At 41.1% G+C, this 16,589-nt stretch overlaps 1 protein-coding gene across 1 annotated transcript in view; it reads right to left on the minus strand.

Moving 5' to 3' along the window:
- Positions 1 to 2,851: 2,851 nt before the first annotated feature.
- REX1BD (required for excision 1-B domain containing) overlaps positions 2,852 to 16,589 on the minus strand; it is a 52,119-nt gene continuing 38,381 nt past the window's right edge. Inside the window, exons 3-5 of the mRNA XM_069740536.1 lie at positions 13,201 to 13,405; positions 13,042 to 13,130; positions 2,852 to 3,323 (exon numbers count right to left, since the gene is read on the minus strand). Of these exons, the coding sequence (XP_069596637.1) occupies positions 3,251 to 3,323; positions 13,042 to 13,130; positions 13,201 to 13,405 (367 nt within the window). The 3' untranslated portion in view covers positions 2,852 to 3,250. The remainder of the gene's footprint in view (positions 3,324 to 13,041; positions 13,131 to 13,200; positions 13,406 to 16,589) is intronic.

Raw genomic sequence — 16,589 nt, forward strand, 5'->3', positions numbered from 1 at the left:
ATCCAAAGCAAAAGATACTGATCACACAAAAACCCAATGTGTGCGCATGAGATTTCTGAAATCTCATAGGCTTTGCTGGTACTGTAAAAAGCATCTGAAAAGGTGCATAAAAAAGCAGCAAAAAAACGCAGCAAAAACGCCCTGTGTGAACTTACCCTAATAAGGGCCACTGTACAAACCAAAAAAATGAAAATTGTAAAACCATACTTAATTTATAATCTTTAATAATGCATGTATACAGGTGGAGGATGACAAAATACACTGAAAGAATTATGGATCAAAGATCAAGCTGTGCAAAATTCATATCTGAAAAAATCGTTAAAGCAATACCAATAAATGTTCCACTAAAAATCTAACTTCACCATATCTAATAAATAAATAAAATCTCTTACATATTAAAGGAGTTTTCACCAAGTTTTTCATGTTCAAATGGACAAACGATGAAATAGTGGCTGCAAAAAGTAATAAAATGTAAGGGTTTTTTTTTTATTTTGTCTCTGTTGTAGAGATGTTCGCAATCAAAGTATTGGCACTTAATGAGTCAACTGTTACATTCAAGTGCGTCTTATAAGTTAGCTCCCCCCACCCCATCATAGCTTAGGTTTCTGAGTGTGTGAAAGTAATGACAAGTCTAATCTACTGGCCTAACCTCCTGCATGAATGCTGGGTGTAAAGCACAGATAACTCATACCTATTAGATCAGGTCCATGTGTGGGGAGGGGCAGTCCAGCAAAGCTGACAAGTAAAGGTACCGTCACACATAACGATATCGTTAACGATATCGTTGCTTTGTGTGACGTAGCAACGATATCGTTAACGAAATCGTTCTGTGCGACAGCGACCAACGATCAGGCCCCTGCTGTGACATCGTTGGTTGGAGCAGAAAGTCCAGAACTTTATTTCGTCACTGGATCACCCGCTGACATCGCTGAATCGGCGTGTGTGATGCCGATTCAGCGATGTCTTCACTGGTAACCAGGGTAAACATCGGGTTACTAAGCGCAGGGCCGCGCTTAGTAACCCGATGTTTACCCTGGTTACCATTGTAAAAGTAAAAAAAAAAAAAAACACTACATACTTACATTCTGGTGTCTGGTCACGTCCCTCGCCTTCAGCTTCCCGCACTGACTGTGAGCGCCGGCCGGCCGTAAAGCAAAGCACAGCGGTGACGTCACCGCTGTGCTTTACGGCCGGCGCTCAGTCAGTGCGGGAAGCTGAAGGCGAGGGACGTGACCAGACACTGGAATGTAAGTATGTAGTGTTTTTTTTTTTTACTTTTACAACGGTAACCAGGGTAAACATCGGGTTACTAAGCGCGGCCCTGTGCTTAGTAACCCGATGTTTACCCTGGTTACCCGGGGACCTCGGCATCGTTGGTCGCTGGAGAGCTGTCTGTGTGACAGCTCTCCAGTGACCAAACAGCGACGCTGCAGCGATCGACATCGTTGTCTAGATCGCTGCAGCGTCGCTTAATGTGACGGCACCTTTAGAAAAAAAGAGATAATGGAAGCATTTGCAATGTGACTACTAAACTCAGTTGTGTTGCCCTTCCCTCCACACTGATCTCATCTGGAAGATGTTAGTCACCTGTGCTCTATACTCAGCACTTTCTAATCATGCAGGAGGTTAGACCAGGAGATCAGGGCTGCAGAATTATCTCTCACCCACTAAGAAACCTAAGCTATACTGGTGGGGTGGTCGGTCTCTAGTATGTTGCTGCCTGCTTATGATTGGGCAACTCATACAGGCAGAAGAGCTACACGCCCCCCAGTTAAAACCAACTGATAACACCCACAAACAAAAAGTTAAAAGACAATCTGTCAAAAAAATTTTCACGTATGAACCAATATCACTACCTTCCTCAGTGCTCATTATTATTATTATTATTATTATTTATTGTTATAGCGCCATTTATTCCATGGCTGCTCATGCTGCATTTCATAAGTTGTATATTATGTCCAAACTCCTATGTATATCCCCAAAAACAACCTTTTGTAGTGCTCCTGTGAGGTATGCAAATTTGGATGGTCTGGTCCGATGGGTGTCACTGCATCAGCTCCCGCTGTGATTGATGTGGATGACGCATCCTTCGTCATCCATGTACCTGCACAGGCACATCGCTGGCTCACTTTGTTCTGCCCTACTGTGGGCAGAGCCTACAACATAACCAAGCATGCACAGGCACACGTCTTTCTGGCTCCTGCTTACCGGAATCATTTTGCCCACATTGATTTGCTCCCTGCTGCTGCAAATCATAAAAGATGAGTTTAATTCCGGCGGCAGGAAACAAACCAATGTGGGTGAAATGGTTCCAGTATGCAGCAGCAGCCGGAAAGACAAGTGCTTGTGAAGGCGCAGTTAGGTTTTAGGCTCACGAATCAGAATACATGATGCTGCTCTCAGATGGGGAAGCCAAAATCTCCAGACAGATTCTCTAAGCATTTATGAAGAAACCTGTCAATCAAGCTGGGCCAGCTGAAGGGGACCTGCCCAGAGGACATTTCTTCCTGTGCCTGTCTCTTTAACAACTGTTGACCCTACAAACCTGCAGAATTCCTTGGTTAGAGCAGCATTAACATACTGACAGGTTCCCCTAATTCATAATATCGTGGTATTTCCACCATATAGGACAACTAAAAACGTTGGAGAATACAAACATTTCCCTGAGAGTGCTCAGATGTGTTACAACTTGTATGTACCGGTAATATGGTTTATTTTGGGTATGTCTTAATTAATGGATGGTAGATCCAAATTTTACTTCAATTTTTGTAAAAAAAAAAAAAAAGTGTTCTGAATCTTCCTTCCTACCTTTTCTATATTTACTGCATTAATTAAATGAAATATTCAATGGTATTAAAAAAAAAGTTCTTTAATGAGACAATAGATTACAAAATAAATTGTAACAATTCTTTTTTTTTTTTATTACGAGGAGAAAATTTTCATTATAACCTTTAATGATGTGAAGCAATAGAAAAAGAAATATATGAGTACAACTGGAAACACATCATAAGGCATATTTCACATACCCAATAAAATCCACTGGAAAGAAACGTACATTGAATCTGAAGTTCAGTCAAGATTGCAGTGCAAGAAGACATATCCCTGCCATGTCTGGTAAGAACACCTACTGATAGAGAGCCAGAATGTCACCCAAGAGGGCAGCAGATGAGACAGAGCAGGCTCTGTTACAGTGCAGATCCAAATACTAAAGGCTCCGCTTTCCACTCTGAAGCTTCCAAAGGGGCAGACGTCATTTTATTTCTTCACAATCATACTTGAAATCCTGCAGTACTTCACTGATTGCTTCCACGGTTTTAATTATCCTAGAGGAACGAATGGGAACTATAAATAATATACATCTGGCTTACATTACTCACAGTATAGAAGTTTAGGTAGTGTTTATGAAACACCCAGAAAAGGGGCTGCACTCCTGGTTTAGAACTGAGGTGCTTTCAAGGTGTCGTCCTAGTGATATATATCTGTCACTCTAACAGTGGAAATAAATATTTTTTTATAACAATTTAAATCACAATTATGCCAATAGCCTTTTGGGAAAGTGCTATCATATGTATAATCAAAGAACGTGCAATGGAAGTGGTCCCATACAGGAAAATATATATGTCAAATATGCCAAAACTGTAGATTTTCCTTGGTATAGCAATATAAAGTTGGACATGCTATAAAATCATCAAAATATAAAAGTGTCTAACCATTTTATGAATGTCAGAAGTTCAAAAAATATCCAATATACTCACATCAGCGCTGACCTCTCCGGATGTTGTCCGGTCCTCTTCATTCCGTCGTCAGGTCCATTGCATTTCTGGGCTCTTCACTATAGGCTAAGAATTCTAGAAGCGTCAAGGCTGGACCTTAGTGCTCGTCATAAAGTTGTGATGATGACACGCAGTGACCAACGTGGAGTCTTGGTCTATAGTGAAGAGCCCGACAAGCGGCGCCTGACTGCAGAATGAAGAAGAGGAACAAACAGTAGCCGGTGAGGTCAGAATATCAAGTGTTTATTTATTTTGAATAGCCGACGTTCGTTAACCAGGAGTTGTACATAAAATGTTCTTAAGTTGGGTACTCTCTGTAATCAACAGTATACCCAACAGTATGAGAATGTCCCACAACTTTTTTTGGAAGGAGGAAACAATAAATAATGCAGTCATGAGCATGATGTAGGTCCTAGGAAAGGAACATAACGCACTTTTAACATTCCCTTTAGTCTGCTACATGTAAAAGCCAAACACAAAATGACATACCCAAAACTTAACTGCAGGTTTCAATGAAAACCGTGGACATGGGCCAATTATAAGACCCTGACTGGAGGGAGAGATCCATCCCACTACCATCCTACAGATCTCTCAAAAAAAAAAAAAAAAAAAAGCCCAAAACAGGTTTTCCTAAACTGACTTGGTCAAATAACTTGACCCAGTCAACACTTACTTTTATTTTGCATGGTAACCACAGCCATGGCTGTGAGTAAAATTCACTCCAGCAATTCAGTATGCTTCTAAGCAAATTCTGGTGGATACATAATGGCCAATGAATATGATGCACCTCACTGTCGCACATAATCCCCCCCTCTGTTCAAACTTGTGAGGTTGAACACCTGTCACCATACTGGGTGTCCGAGACAGGGCGTCCGCATTCCCTTTCCTTGCAAAAATTTTGCAAGGATAGAAACCATCTGCTGAGCATTCCTCTTCTTAGCATTTCTCATCCAAACCAGGAGCGAGTGGTCCGTCACCAAGCGTAGCTGTCACCCCAGTAAACAGCGTAGGGACTCCAAAACCCATTTGATGGTGAAGAACTTCCTCGTCACCACGATATAATTTTTCTCTGCCAGGGTAAGTTTCCTGCTGAAGTAAGTGTCCGGATGTTCGCCTCCATTCACCTCTTGCAACAGAAGCGCTCGAAGCCATACCTTAGAGACATCGGTTTTCACGATAAACCAGTTCCTAAAGTTAGGATAGATAAGGATGGGCTATCCGTACAACGCCAACTTCATGGATTAGAAAGCGTCCCCCACCTGAGGATTCCACCATACCATGACCAACTTCTGTCCCTTAAAGAGATCTGTCAGCGGTGATGATCTCCCAGCAAAATTAGGTAAAAATCATCTATCATATCCCATGATGATGTGGCAGAAGATGGCAAACAGCTTCAGGGCAATAAATTTTGCAGAGGTGTGACGAAGACGAATCACTTCCGGGTAACAAGTCGCATAATACATGAGCTGATTTCACTGTTGGCCCCATCATATCCATAGCAATCCACTTAAAAGGTACCTCTATAAACCGGCAGAGGAACCAATGGACTACACACGTTTGATGAGGGTATGGTCAGCTGACATTCTGGGCACGACTCACAAAACCTCTGAATCTCAGCATAAACCCTGGGCCAAAAGAACTACTGCAAAATACACTCCTGCGTTTTTTTTCACTCCTAACTGACCTACCAGCACGTGTGAGTTATCTCATGCACCTCCTGTCAGTCTGATTGTGGCACTACCAGCTGTTCGGTCACGGATTTTGTCAACCCAGTATAACAACTCCTGGTTGACCACCATACGAGGAAAAACCGCCTCTGCGCCGGGTTGCTGTGCCACCCCATTTATCACTATCACCTGTTCTCATGGGATAGTATAGGCTCCTGGAGCTGAGCTGTCTCAAAGTACCCCTGTATACATCCAGATCCAGAACTAATGTGGTCTCCTCAACCTCTCCTGCCAAGACCTCTAGGGGAAACCTATCGTAATTACACTCTTTCCCTATTATGGTGACCCCTACAGCAGGTATCCCTGACTCGAGATCTTCGGGTTCAGTGCTAGGCTATACCTTTACCTTGGGAGGGTTAATTTTGCTCCCCCATAGAGACTAGAACAGCGGCAAGTCTCTTCCCAAAACAGTCCTTTATGGAAGGGTCTTTACCATTCCCACTGTATGTTTAATCTCCTCACAGATGGTGGAAAAAGTAACCTCTGCCGTCTCGCAGGGCTGCAATTTGTTTCAGAATCAGGTTGTTCGTCTGCTGCTGCTGCTGAAACTCCTGCAACTCCTGCTGTTGCGCCTGGGAGAGAACCAACTGTTAAGTAACATCGCAGGATTGATCACTGACATGCAGGTTTCTTTGGGGTATGTCTCAATTCACACGGCCCATTTTCTCCACCATAAGGGAGCGTCGTTTCCACAAATGAATTCAGTGAGACAGTGATCCAGGCAAGTTTAATAAAATGTCCTTTATTGTCCAAAATCTGCACACATGAAATTGCTCACCTCCGGATCGCAGCCAGGAATAAAGTCCAGTGCCGCTGGCACTTGCACCCCCGTATGGTTCTCGAGTGCTATTGTGGTCGCTAACATCGCTGGCTCTGTTCTGTGCTAGCTTCACACAACCAGGCATACATCCACAGCACCTTCAGCTGTACTACATGTGAAATCCGAACACAAACTGACACACCCAAACTTAGCTGCAGGTTTAAATGTAAACCGTAGCCATGGGCCGCTTGTAAGACCCGGCTTGGGGGGGATCCGTCCCACTACCATCCAACGGATCTATCCAAAAATAAAAGCCCAAGACAGGTTTTCCTAAACTGACTTGGTCAAATAACTTGACAAAGATCATACTTCCTTTTATTTGCATCGTAACCACAGCTGTGGCTGTGATTACAATGCACTCCAGCAGTTCAGTATGCCACTAAGCACATTCTGGGGGATACATAACAGTCCTCGAATATGATTCCCCTCACTGCCTCACAGCCAGTAAAAAAAAAAAAAGTCACAAAAAAGCTGGAAAACAGTGAAAAAAAACACTGGAAGGAAAAACCTTGAATAATCACTCAATAGATTACCAAAAATAATGCTAAAAAAGATGCTCCAGGAAAAAAAAAATTGGCTTTGTCTGTAGCATCCTCTTCTTGAAACACTTGGTGGGTGTGCACTCTTGAAAAAGACAATGTATGCCATTCTACTAAGGTATGTACATTTTTTTAAGCATTTTTCGGACTGGACGATCTCCCAAATCCTCGTCAAAAAGTACTTGAAAAACTGTTGGAAAAAAAGTTCTACTCATTTCCATGGGAAATCCACTTTACTGTTCATAAAAGGAATTTATTTTTTTTAACTTTTTTTTGCCTGAACAGTTTTTGAGAAAGTTACATGTCACTTCTCTGAAGCAGATCTTAACGAAACCGCTCCAAACTAGGTACTGTCCAATCAAAAGGCTGCAAAGAACACATCTGGACAAAGAAACAATCCAAAACTCATCTGAAGTGGATTCTGCTTGAAAAAGGAATGTTTTCATGTCTAAGAAAAGCTCTGTTTGCACAAAAAGTCTCTAAAAGTAAGTACCGCAATTTCATTCACATCATATGTGAACTTTGTGCTTTTTGTTATGGACACCATCCAAAAATTATGGACATCTTTAACAGACACATTGGAAAACCATAATAAATAATTAAGATTTTATCAGACATGTCTACAGCCCATAATTCTCATATGAAGATATTCCCAACAGTCATTGTAAACTGTAAAATGTTGATTATTACAGGTACCCTAATCTGTATAAAATTCTACAGCTACAAAAAAAAAAAAACACTCGTCTATTTATAAACAAAGAAAAAAGTAGTATATTTTTCTCGACTCTCCAGGAATTTCTGGACAGTTTTCAACATTGTCCCTCCCTTTTTCCTCCTATTTTTCTCCTCTTGAGAAGGTGGACTTAGCTGCTGAGACAGGTGTTGTGGGCCATTTGGCCACAGCACACACAATTAGTAGAGAGAACAGCTCATTGGCCCCTAGATCGGTCACCGGTTTAAGGATTCAATAGCTAGGCTGGTGAGAGCAGGGGGTTCGCTAGCATTTTTGGGAAGCAGCCAATCAACAAAAGCAAAGCTGTTCAATACTCGTGGAAACAGGAACACATGGGCTACTTGCACAGTGAACAAGTCTGTATGATCATGTTCACACACCACCAAGAAACCTGAAGACACAAAAGAGAATAGTAAAACCAAAAACACTCAGTTTGAAAAAATGTTGCAGTAATCCGCAAGTGCTAGTAAAAGATGTAAAAAACAGGGTATTTGGTTGATACGTTTTTTGCAAAAAATGTATACTAAGCTGCTCTACCAATCTTCACGGTATACCCTTATCAGAGCAGTCCTAACTAATGTATGCAATCCCTATCTGATGTATTTAAAAACCTGATCATCTGTATATAACCTGTGTGAACAGGGTTCAGAGAGGAAAAATCCATGTGCGCATACAGGGTAGAACAGCTTTTGTGCAGATAGCCCAAGAGGAGTGGTTTTTAAATACATCAGATAGGGATTGCATACATTAGTTAGGACTGCTCTGATAAGGGTATACCGTGAAGATTGGTAGAGCAGCTTAGTATACATTTTTTGCAAAAAACGTATCAACCAAATACCCTGTTTTTTACATCTTTTACTAGCACTTGCGGATTACTGCAACATTTTTTCAAACTGAGTGTTTTTGGTTTTACTATTCTCTTTTGTGTCTTCAGGTTTCTTGGTGGTGTGTGAACATGATCATACAGACTTGTTCACTGTGCAAGTAGCCCATGTGTTCCTGTTTCCATAATTGTTCTCTTGTGTCTACAAGACTGGGGAGTTCCACCACTCCTCTTGGGCTATCTGCACAAAAGCTGTTCTACCCTGTATGCGCACATGGATTTTTCCTCTCTGAACCCTGTTCACACAGGTTATATACAGATGATCAGGTTTTTAAATACATCAGATAGGGATTGCATACATTAGTTAGGACTGCTCTGATAAGGGTATACCGTGAAGATTGGTAGAGCAGCTTAGTATACATTTTTTGCAAAAAACGTATCAACCAAATACCCTGTTTTTTACATCTTTTACTAGCACTTGCGGATTACTGCAACATTTTTTCAAACTGAGTGTTTTTGGTTTTACTATTCTCTTTTGTGTCTTCAGGTTTCTTGGTGGTGTGTGAACATGATCATACAGACTTGTTCACTGTGCAAGTAGCCCATGTGTTCCTGTTTCCATAATTGTTCTCTTGTGTCTACAAGACTGGGGAGTTCCACCACTCCTCTTGGGCTATCTGCACAAAAGCTGTTCTACCCTGTATGCGCACATGGATTTTTCCTCTCTGAACCCTGTTCACACAGGTTATATACAGATGATCAGGTTTTTAAATACATCAGATAGGGATTGCATACATTAGTTAGGACTGCTCTGATAAGGGTATACCGTGAAGATTGGTAGAGCAGCTTAGTATACATTTTTTGCAAAAAACGTATCAACCAAATACCCTGTTTTTTACATCTTTTACTAGCACTTGCGGATTACTGCAACATTTTTTCAAACTGAGTGTTTTTGGTTTTACTATTCTCTTTTGTGTCTTCAGGTTTCTTGGTGGTGTGTGAACATGATCATACAGACTTGTTCACTGTGCAAGTAGCCCATGTGTTCCTGTTTCCATAATTGTTCTCTTGTGTCTACAAGACTGGGGAGTTCCACCACTCCTCTTGGGCTATCTGCACAAAAGCTGTTCTACCCTGTATGCGCACATGGATTTTTCCTCTCTGAACCCTGTTCACACAGGTTATATACAGATGATCAGGTTTTTAAATACATCAGATAGGGATTGCATACATTAGTTAGGACTGCTCTGATAAGGGTATACCGTGAAGATTGGTAGAGCAGCTTAGTATACATTTTTTGCAAAAAACGTATCAACCAAATACCCTGTTTTTTACATCTTTTACTAGCACTTGCGGATTACTGCAACATTTTTTCAAACTGAGTGTTTTTGGTTTTACTATTCTCTTTTGTGTCTTCAGGTTTCTTGGTGGTGTGTGAACATGATCATACAGACTTGTTCACTGTGCAAGTAGCCCATGTGTTCCTGTTTCCATAATTGTTCTCTTGTGTCTACAAGACTGGGGAGTTCCACCACTCCTCTTGGGCTATCTGCACAAAAGCTGTTCTACCCTGTATGCGCACATGGATTTTTCCTCTCTGAACCCTGTTCACACAGGTTATATACAGATGATCAGGTTTTTAAATACATCAGATAGGGATTGCATACATTAGTTAGGACTGCTCTGATAAGGGTATACCGTGAAGATTGGTAGAGCAGCTTAGTATACATTTTTTGCAAAAAACGTATCAACCAAATACCCTGTTTTTTACATCTTTTACTAGCACTTGCGGATTACTGCAACATTTTTTCAAACTGAGTGTTTTTGGTTTTACTATTCTCTTTTGTGTCTTCAGGTTTCTTGGTGGTGTGTGAACATGATCATACAGACTTGTTCACTGTGCAAGTAGCCCATGTGTTCCTGTTTCCATAATTGTTCTCTTGTGTCTACAAGACTGGGGAGTTCCACCACTCCTCTTGGGCTATCTGCACAAAAGCTGTTCTACCCTGTATGCGCACATGGATTTTTCCTCTCTGAACCCTGTTCACACAGGTTATATACAGATGATCAGGTTTTTAAATACATCAGATAGGGATTGCATACATTAGTTAGGACTGCTCTGATAAGGGTATACCGTGAAGATTGGTAGAGCAGCTTAGTATACATTTTTTGCAAAAAACGTATCAACCAAATACCCTGTTTTTTACATCTTTTACTAGCACTTGCGGATTACTGCAACATTTTTTCAAACTGAGTGTTTTTGGTTTTACTATTCTCTTTTGTGTCTTCAGGTTTCTTGGTGGTGTGTGAACATGATCATACAGACTTGTTCACTGTGCAAGTAGCCCATGTGTTCCTGTTTCCATAATTGTTCTCTTGTGTCTACAAGACTGGGGAGTTCCACCACTCCTCTTGGGCTATCTGCACAAAAGCTGTTCTACCCTGTATGCGCACATGGATTTTTCCTCTCTGAACCCTGTTCACACAGGTTATATACAGATGATCAGGTTTTTAAATACATCAGATAGGGATTGCATACATTAGTTAGGACTGCTCTGATAAGGGTATACCGTGAAGATTGGTAGAGCAGCTTAGTATACATTTTTTGCAAAAAACGTATCAACCAAATACCCTGTTTTTTACATCTTTTACTAGCACTTGCGGATTACTGCAACATTTTTTCAAACTGAGTGTTTTTGGTTTTACTATTCTCTTTTGTGTCTTCAGGTTTCTTGGTGGTGTGTGAACATGATCATACAGACTTGTTCACTGTGCAAGTAGCCCATGTGTTCCTGTTTCCATAATTGTTCTCTTGTGTCTACAAGACTGGGGAGTTCCACCACTCCTCTTGGGCTATCTGCACAAAAGCTGTTCTACCCTGTATGCGCACATGGATTTTTCCTCTCTGAACCCTGTTCACACAGGTTATATACAGATGATCAGGTTTTTAAATACATCAGATAGGGATTGCATACATTAGTTAGGACTGCTCTGATAAGGGTATACCGTGAAGATTGGTAGAGCAGCTTAGTATACATTTTTTGCAAAAAACGTATCAACCAAATACCCTGTTTTTTACATCTTTTACTAGCACTTGCGGATTACTGCAACATTTTTTCAAACTGAGTGTTTTTGGTTTTACTATTCTCTTTTGTGTCTTCAGGTTTCTTGGTGGTGTGTGAACATGATCATACAGACTTGTTCACTGTGCAAGTAGCCCATGTGTTCCTGTTTCCATAATTGTTCTCTTGTGTCTACAAGACTGGGGAGTTCCACCACTCCTCTTGGGCTATCTGCACAAAAGCTGTTCTACCCTGTATGCGCACATGGATTTTTCCTCTCTGAACCCTGTTCACACAGGTTATATACAGATGATCAGGTTTTTAAATACATCAGATAGGGATTGCATACATTAGTTAGGACTGCTCTGATAAGGGTATACCGTGAAGATTGGTAGAGCAGCTTAGTATACATTTTTTGCAAAAAACGTATCAACCAAATACCCTGTTTTTTACATCTTTTACTAGCACTTGCGGATTACTGCAACATTTTTTCAAACTGAGTGTTTTTGGTTTTACTATTCTCTTTTGTGTCTTCAGGTTTCTTGGTGGTGTGTGAACATGATCATACAGACTTGTTCACTGTGCAAGTAGCCCATGTGTTCCTGTTTCCATAATTGTTCTCTTGTGTCTACAAGACTGGGGAGTTCCACCACTCCTCTTGGGCTATCTGCACAAAAGCTGTTCTACCCTGTATGCGCACATGGATTTTTCCTCTCTGAACCCTGTTCACACAGGTTATATACAGATGATCAGGTTTTTAAATACATCAGATAGGGATTGCATACATTAGTTAGGACTGCTCTGATAAGGGTATACCGTGAAGATTGGTAGAGCAGCTTAGTATACATTTTTTGCAAAAAACGTATCAACCAAATACCCTGTTTTTTACATCTTTTACTAGCACTTGCGGATTACTGCAACATTTTTTCAAACTGAGTGTTTTTGGTTTTACTATTCTCTTTTGTGTCTTGCTGTTCAATACTCGTTTGTTGCAAGAATTACTGCTGGGACATTCTTCCACAAAGATACTCACCATGGCACTCTTCACCACATCTATTTCTTGGTATCACTGTAAGGCTGGCGTCACACTAGCAGTATTTGGTCAGTATTTTACATCAGTATTTGTAAGCCAAAACCAGGAGTGGGTGATAAATGCAGAAGTGGTGCGTATGTTTCCATTATATTTTTCCTCTATTTGTTCCACTCCTGGTTTTGGCTTACAAATACTGATATAAAATACTGACCAAATACTGCGAGTGTGACGGCACCCTAAGCATGCATCAGGACATCCCATTTCCCCTAAAAGAATCCCACCCCCTTTCTTGTAGGGAAGTATGTGAAAAAGTGGAAGATTTTTTTTAGAATATAAAACACAAGATTTTTATATTCTAAAAAAAATATTCTAAAAATAGCCTTAATTTCATATCTCATCCCGCTGTTCAGCTTATACTATTACGGTATAACAATAGTTGAGACACTTCACATTCTTGTTTTACACTAAATAGATTTTGGGCAATTTAATATTTACTTATTCAAATAAAAATATATATTAAAATGCACCTACTTCTGTTTCACAAGATGAACCTCCTCTTGATGGGCCTCATCATTTGGGTGGTCCTGCGCATTCTGCTTTGCTAGCTGTAATCTTGCAGTCTGACAAGACAGAAAGTATTATGGACCGGCTCGCAAGAAATAACTAATATCACTTAGTAAGAACAAGTACCAGCTCTAATTTCTCCTTCTCCAGCTCCTGGATCTTTTCCAGGTGTTCAGAAAGATCAGGTCGATCGTGCAGCTCCCGGAAGCGATCCTTCATCTGGATAAGCTCTTTGCTGATGCCGTTGAAAGCCTGCGTAATCTCATGAACCAACTGCCGGTACCGGATAAAGTCATAATGTGGGCCAGATTTCAGATAAGCCTGATGTCCTCTGAAATTAAAATAAAGAAATATTTTGACAGATAATAACCTTCATTTCAAAATTTGCTGAACTTTGCTATTAAGCGCACAGAATTTTCGAGAACGTTCACTTGACTAATTGATATATTCAGTTACGACATGTAGAAAAAGGCATGGAAATGATTAACAACGTGGTGGATTCTCTTTGAATTTTTGGCAGTACCAAATACGGCATTTCATGTAAAAGAAAGAGAGAATGGCTTACAAGTTAACACCACAAATAGGACCAAGCATGGCCATTTCACAGCTCTCAACAGCACTGTATGTGTGGTCAAACATGACTACTACAAGAACATAGCCGGCATTAGATTACATCATCATGGAGCAAAATGGTATAGGATATATCGCATACATAAACCTTTGCCAATGTCCGGTGTGTGCATTAATTATACTCATCTTTCATGTTAAGACGGAATAGTCGCTGAAAAATAAAAATTTAGAGGCACTGACCTAGAAAGGAGAAACAGGCTGCACGTAGAACAGCGGCTCCATTCAGCTCTCCTTCTGGCCACAGTAATTCAGCCGCGGGAGACACAAGTCTAATTCTGATGATCAGTGAAATAATTATCATCCATCCAGTGTATAAGTGATTATTTATGTAGAGCAGAATTCCCCTTTATAGAGTATAGTCTAATACCAATTTTAATCTCCAAGCAGCCTCCATCCTGATGTCAGTAAGTAAGTGCAGCTATGAGAGCTGTAGTATGATTTAAAGCGGATATCTAGGACTATTTAATTTTTTAGCTAAAGACCTAAAAACTAATAGGCAGGTAGTTGTGCTGACTACCTGCACGTTGTGCCCGGCCCAATGTATGCTGGCACAGAGTGATCACAGACTGCTCCTGCCGGCGATTCCGCCACTACCGCTGATGTCACGTCAGCAGAGCAGCGGCTTCTTACATAGTTACGCAGGTAGAAAAAAAAGACCTAGGTCCATCAAGATCTTCCTTTCTCCACCAATTGTACATTTCGTCACTAATTTAACTATACCTTCTGTTGTAAGGCATTCCACGTCTGACTGCTCTAACTGTAAAGAACCCTTTCCTGTTTAGCTGCCTGAATCACCTTTCTTCCACCCGTAATGAGTGCCCCCTGGTCCTCAGTAGGGTCTTTGGAAGAAATAAGTCATGTGCCAGTGTTTTGTACTGACCACACATATATTTATACATGTAAATGAGATCTCCTCTGAGGCGTCTTTCTTCTAAGCTAAACAAGCCCAACTTTTCCAACCACTCCTCATATGAGAGGCCTTCCATCTATTGTAATAATCTAGTTGCCCATCGTTGAACTGATTCTAACGTCTGAATATCCTTTTTAAAATGTGAAGCCCAAAACTGGATCCCATATTCTAGAAGTGGCTTTATAAAGGGGTAATAATATATTGGGATTGTGGGATTTTCTTTCTGTTTTTATACACCCTACAATCTTGTTTGCTTTAGCAGGTGTTTGACATTGAGAACTGCTGCTCAGCTTACTTGTAATGAGAATACCGAAGTCCTTCTCCTGTTCTGTAGTCCCAAGTATACTCCCATGTAATGTATATGCAGCAATAGGATTACTCCGTCCTAGGTGCATTACTCTACATTTATCTGCATTACATCTCATTTTCCAAGTGTTTGCCCATTCAGTCCTCTTATTCAGATCGTTTTGCAATATTGTAATGTGAAGGTCAGATTTTAATATCCCAAATAATTTGGTGTTGTCAGCAAAGACTGGCACTTTATTCTCAATCCCATCCACAAGGTCATTAATAAAGACGTGAAAAAGAATTGGTCCTTGCACAGATCCCTGCGGTCCCCTCTGCTGACTATATCGCATTTAGAGAACGTACCATTTATGACAATTCTTTGTTTGCGGTCATTTAGCCAATTCCTTACCTATCTATATATAGCTTCCCCCAGTACTTGCTTATGGAGCTTCCGTATAAAGGTACCTTCACACATAACGATTTCGTTAACGATGTCGTTGCAACGTCACGCTTTTTGTGACGTAGCAACGATCCCGCTAACGATCTCGTTATGTGTAACAGCGACCAACGATCAGTCCGCTGCTGGGAGATCGTTGGTCGCTGGGGAATGATCAGGACCTTTTTTGGTCGCTGATCACCCGCTGTCATCGCTGGATCAGCGTGTGTGACGCCGATCCAGCGATGTGTTCACGGGTAACCAGGGTAAACATCGGTTTACTAAGTGCAGGACCGCGCTTAGTAACCCGATATTTACCCTGGTTACCATTGTAAAAGTAAAAAAAAAAAAAAAAAAAACAGTACATACTCACATTCCGATGTCTGTCACATCCCCCGCCGTCAGCTTCCCTGCACTGACTGTCAGCGCCGGCCGTAAAGCAGAGCACAGCGGTGACGTCACCGCTGTGCTCTGCTTTACGGCCGGCGCTGACAGTCAGTGCGGGAAGCTGACGGCGGGGGACGTGACAGACATCAGAATGTGAGTATGTACTGTTTTTTTTTGTTTTGTTTTTTTTAACTTTTACAATGGTAACCAGGGTAAATATCGGGTTACTAAGCGCGGCTCTGCACTTAGTAACCCAATGTTTACCCTGGTTACCCGGGGACTTCGGCATCGTTGAAGACAGTTTCAACGATGCCGAAGTCGTTGATCGCTGGAGAGAGCTGTCTGTGTGACAGTTCCCCAGCGACCACACAACAACTTACCAACGATCACGGCCAGGTCGTATCGCTGGTCGTGATCGTTGGTAAGTCGTTTAGTGTAACAGTACCCTAAGACTTATGTGGAACTGTATCAAATGCATTTGCAAAGTCCAGATAAATCACATCAGCCGCATTACCAACATCCAGATTTGCACTCACCTCCTCATAGAAACCCAACAGGATAGTTAGATACGACTTATTCTTCATGAATTCATGCTGGTTGTCAGTTATTATAATTATCTACAATATATTTCTGCAGGTCATCTTTTATAATGAATTCAAAAATTTTGCACACTACTGATGTCTGGCTTACCAGATGATAGTTGCCCGGATTCATATTCTTACCTTTTTTAAATATTGGTACCACGTGAGCCATCCTCCAATCCCGTGGCACCACCACTGTTACAAGAGAGTATAAGAATATGAGATATAGTGGTCTGTCAATTATTGAGCTCAATTCCCTCAGTATGTGTGGATTAATGCCATC

This window comes from Ranitomeya imitator, chromosome 1 (assembly GCF_032444005.1).
Source record: "Ranitomeya imitator isolate aRanImi1 chromosome 1, aRanImi1.pri, whole genome shotgun sequence".
NCBI lineage: Eukaryota > Metazoa > Chordata > Amphibia > Anura > Dendrobatidae > Ranitomeya > Ranitomeya imitator.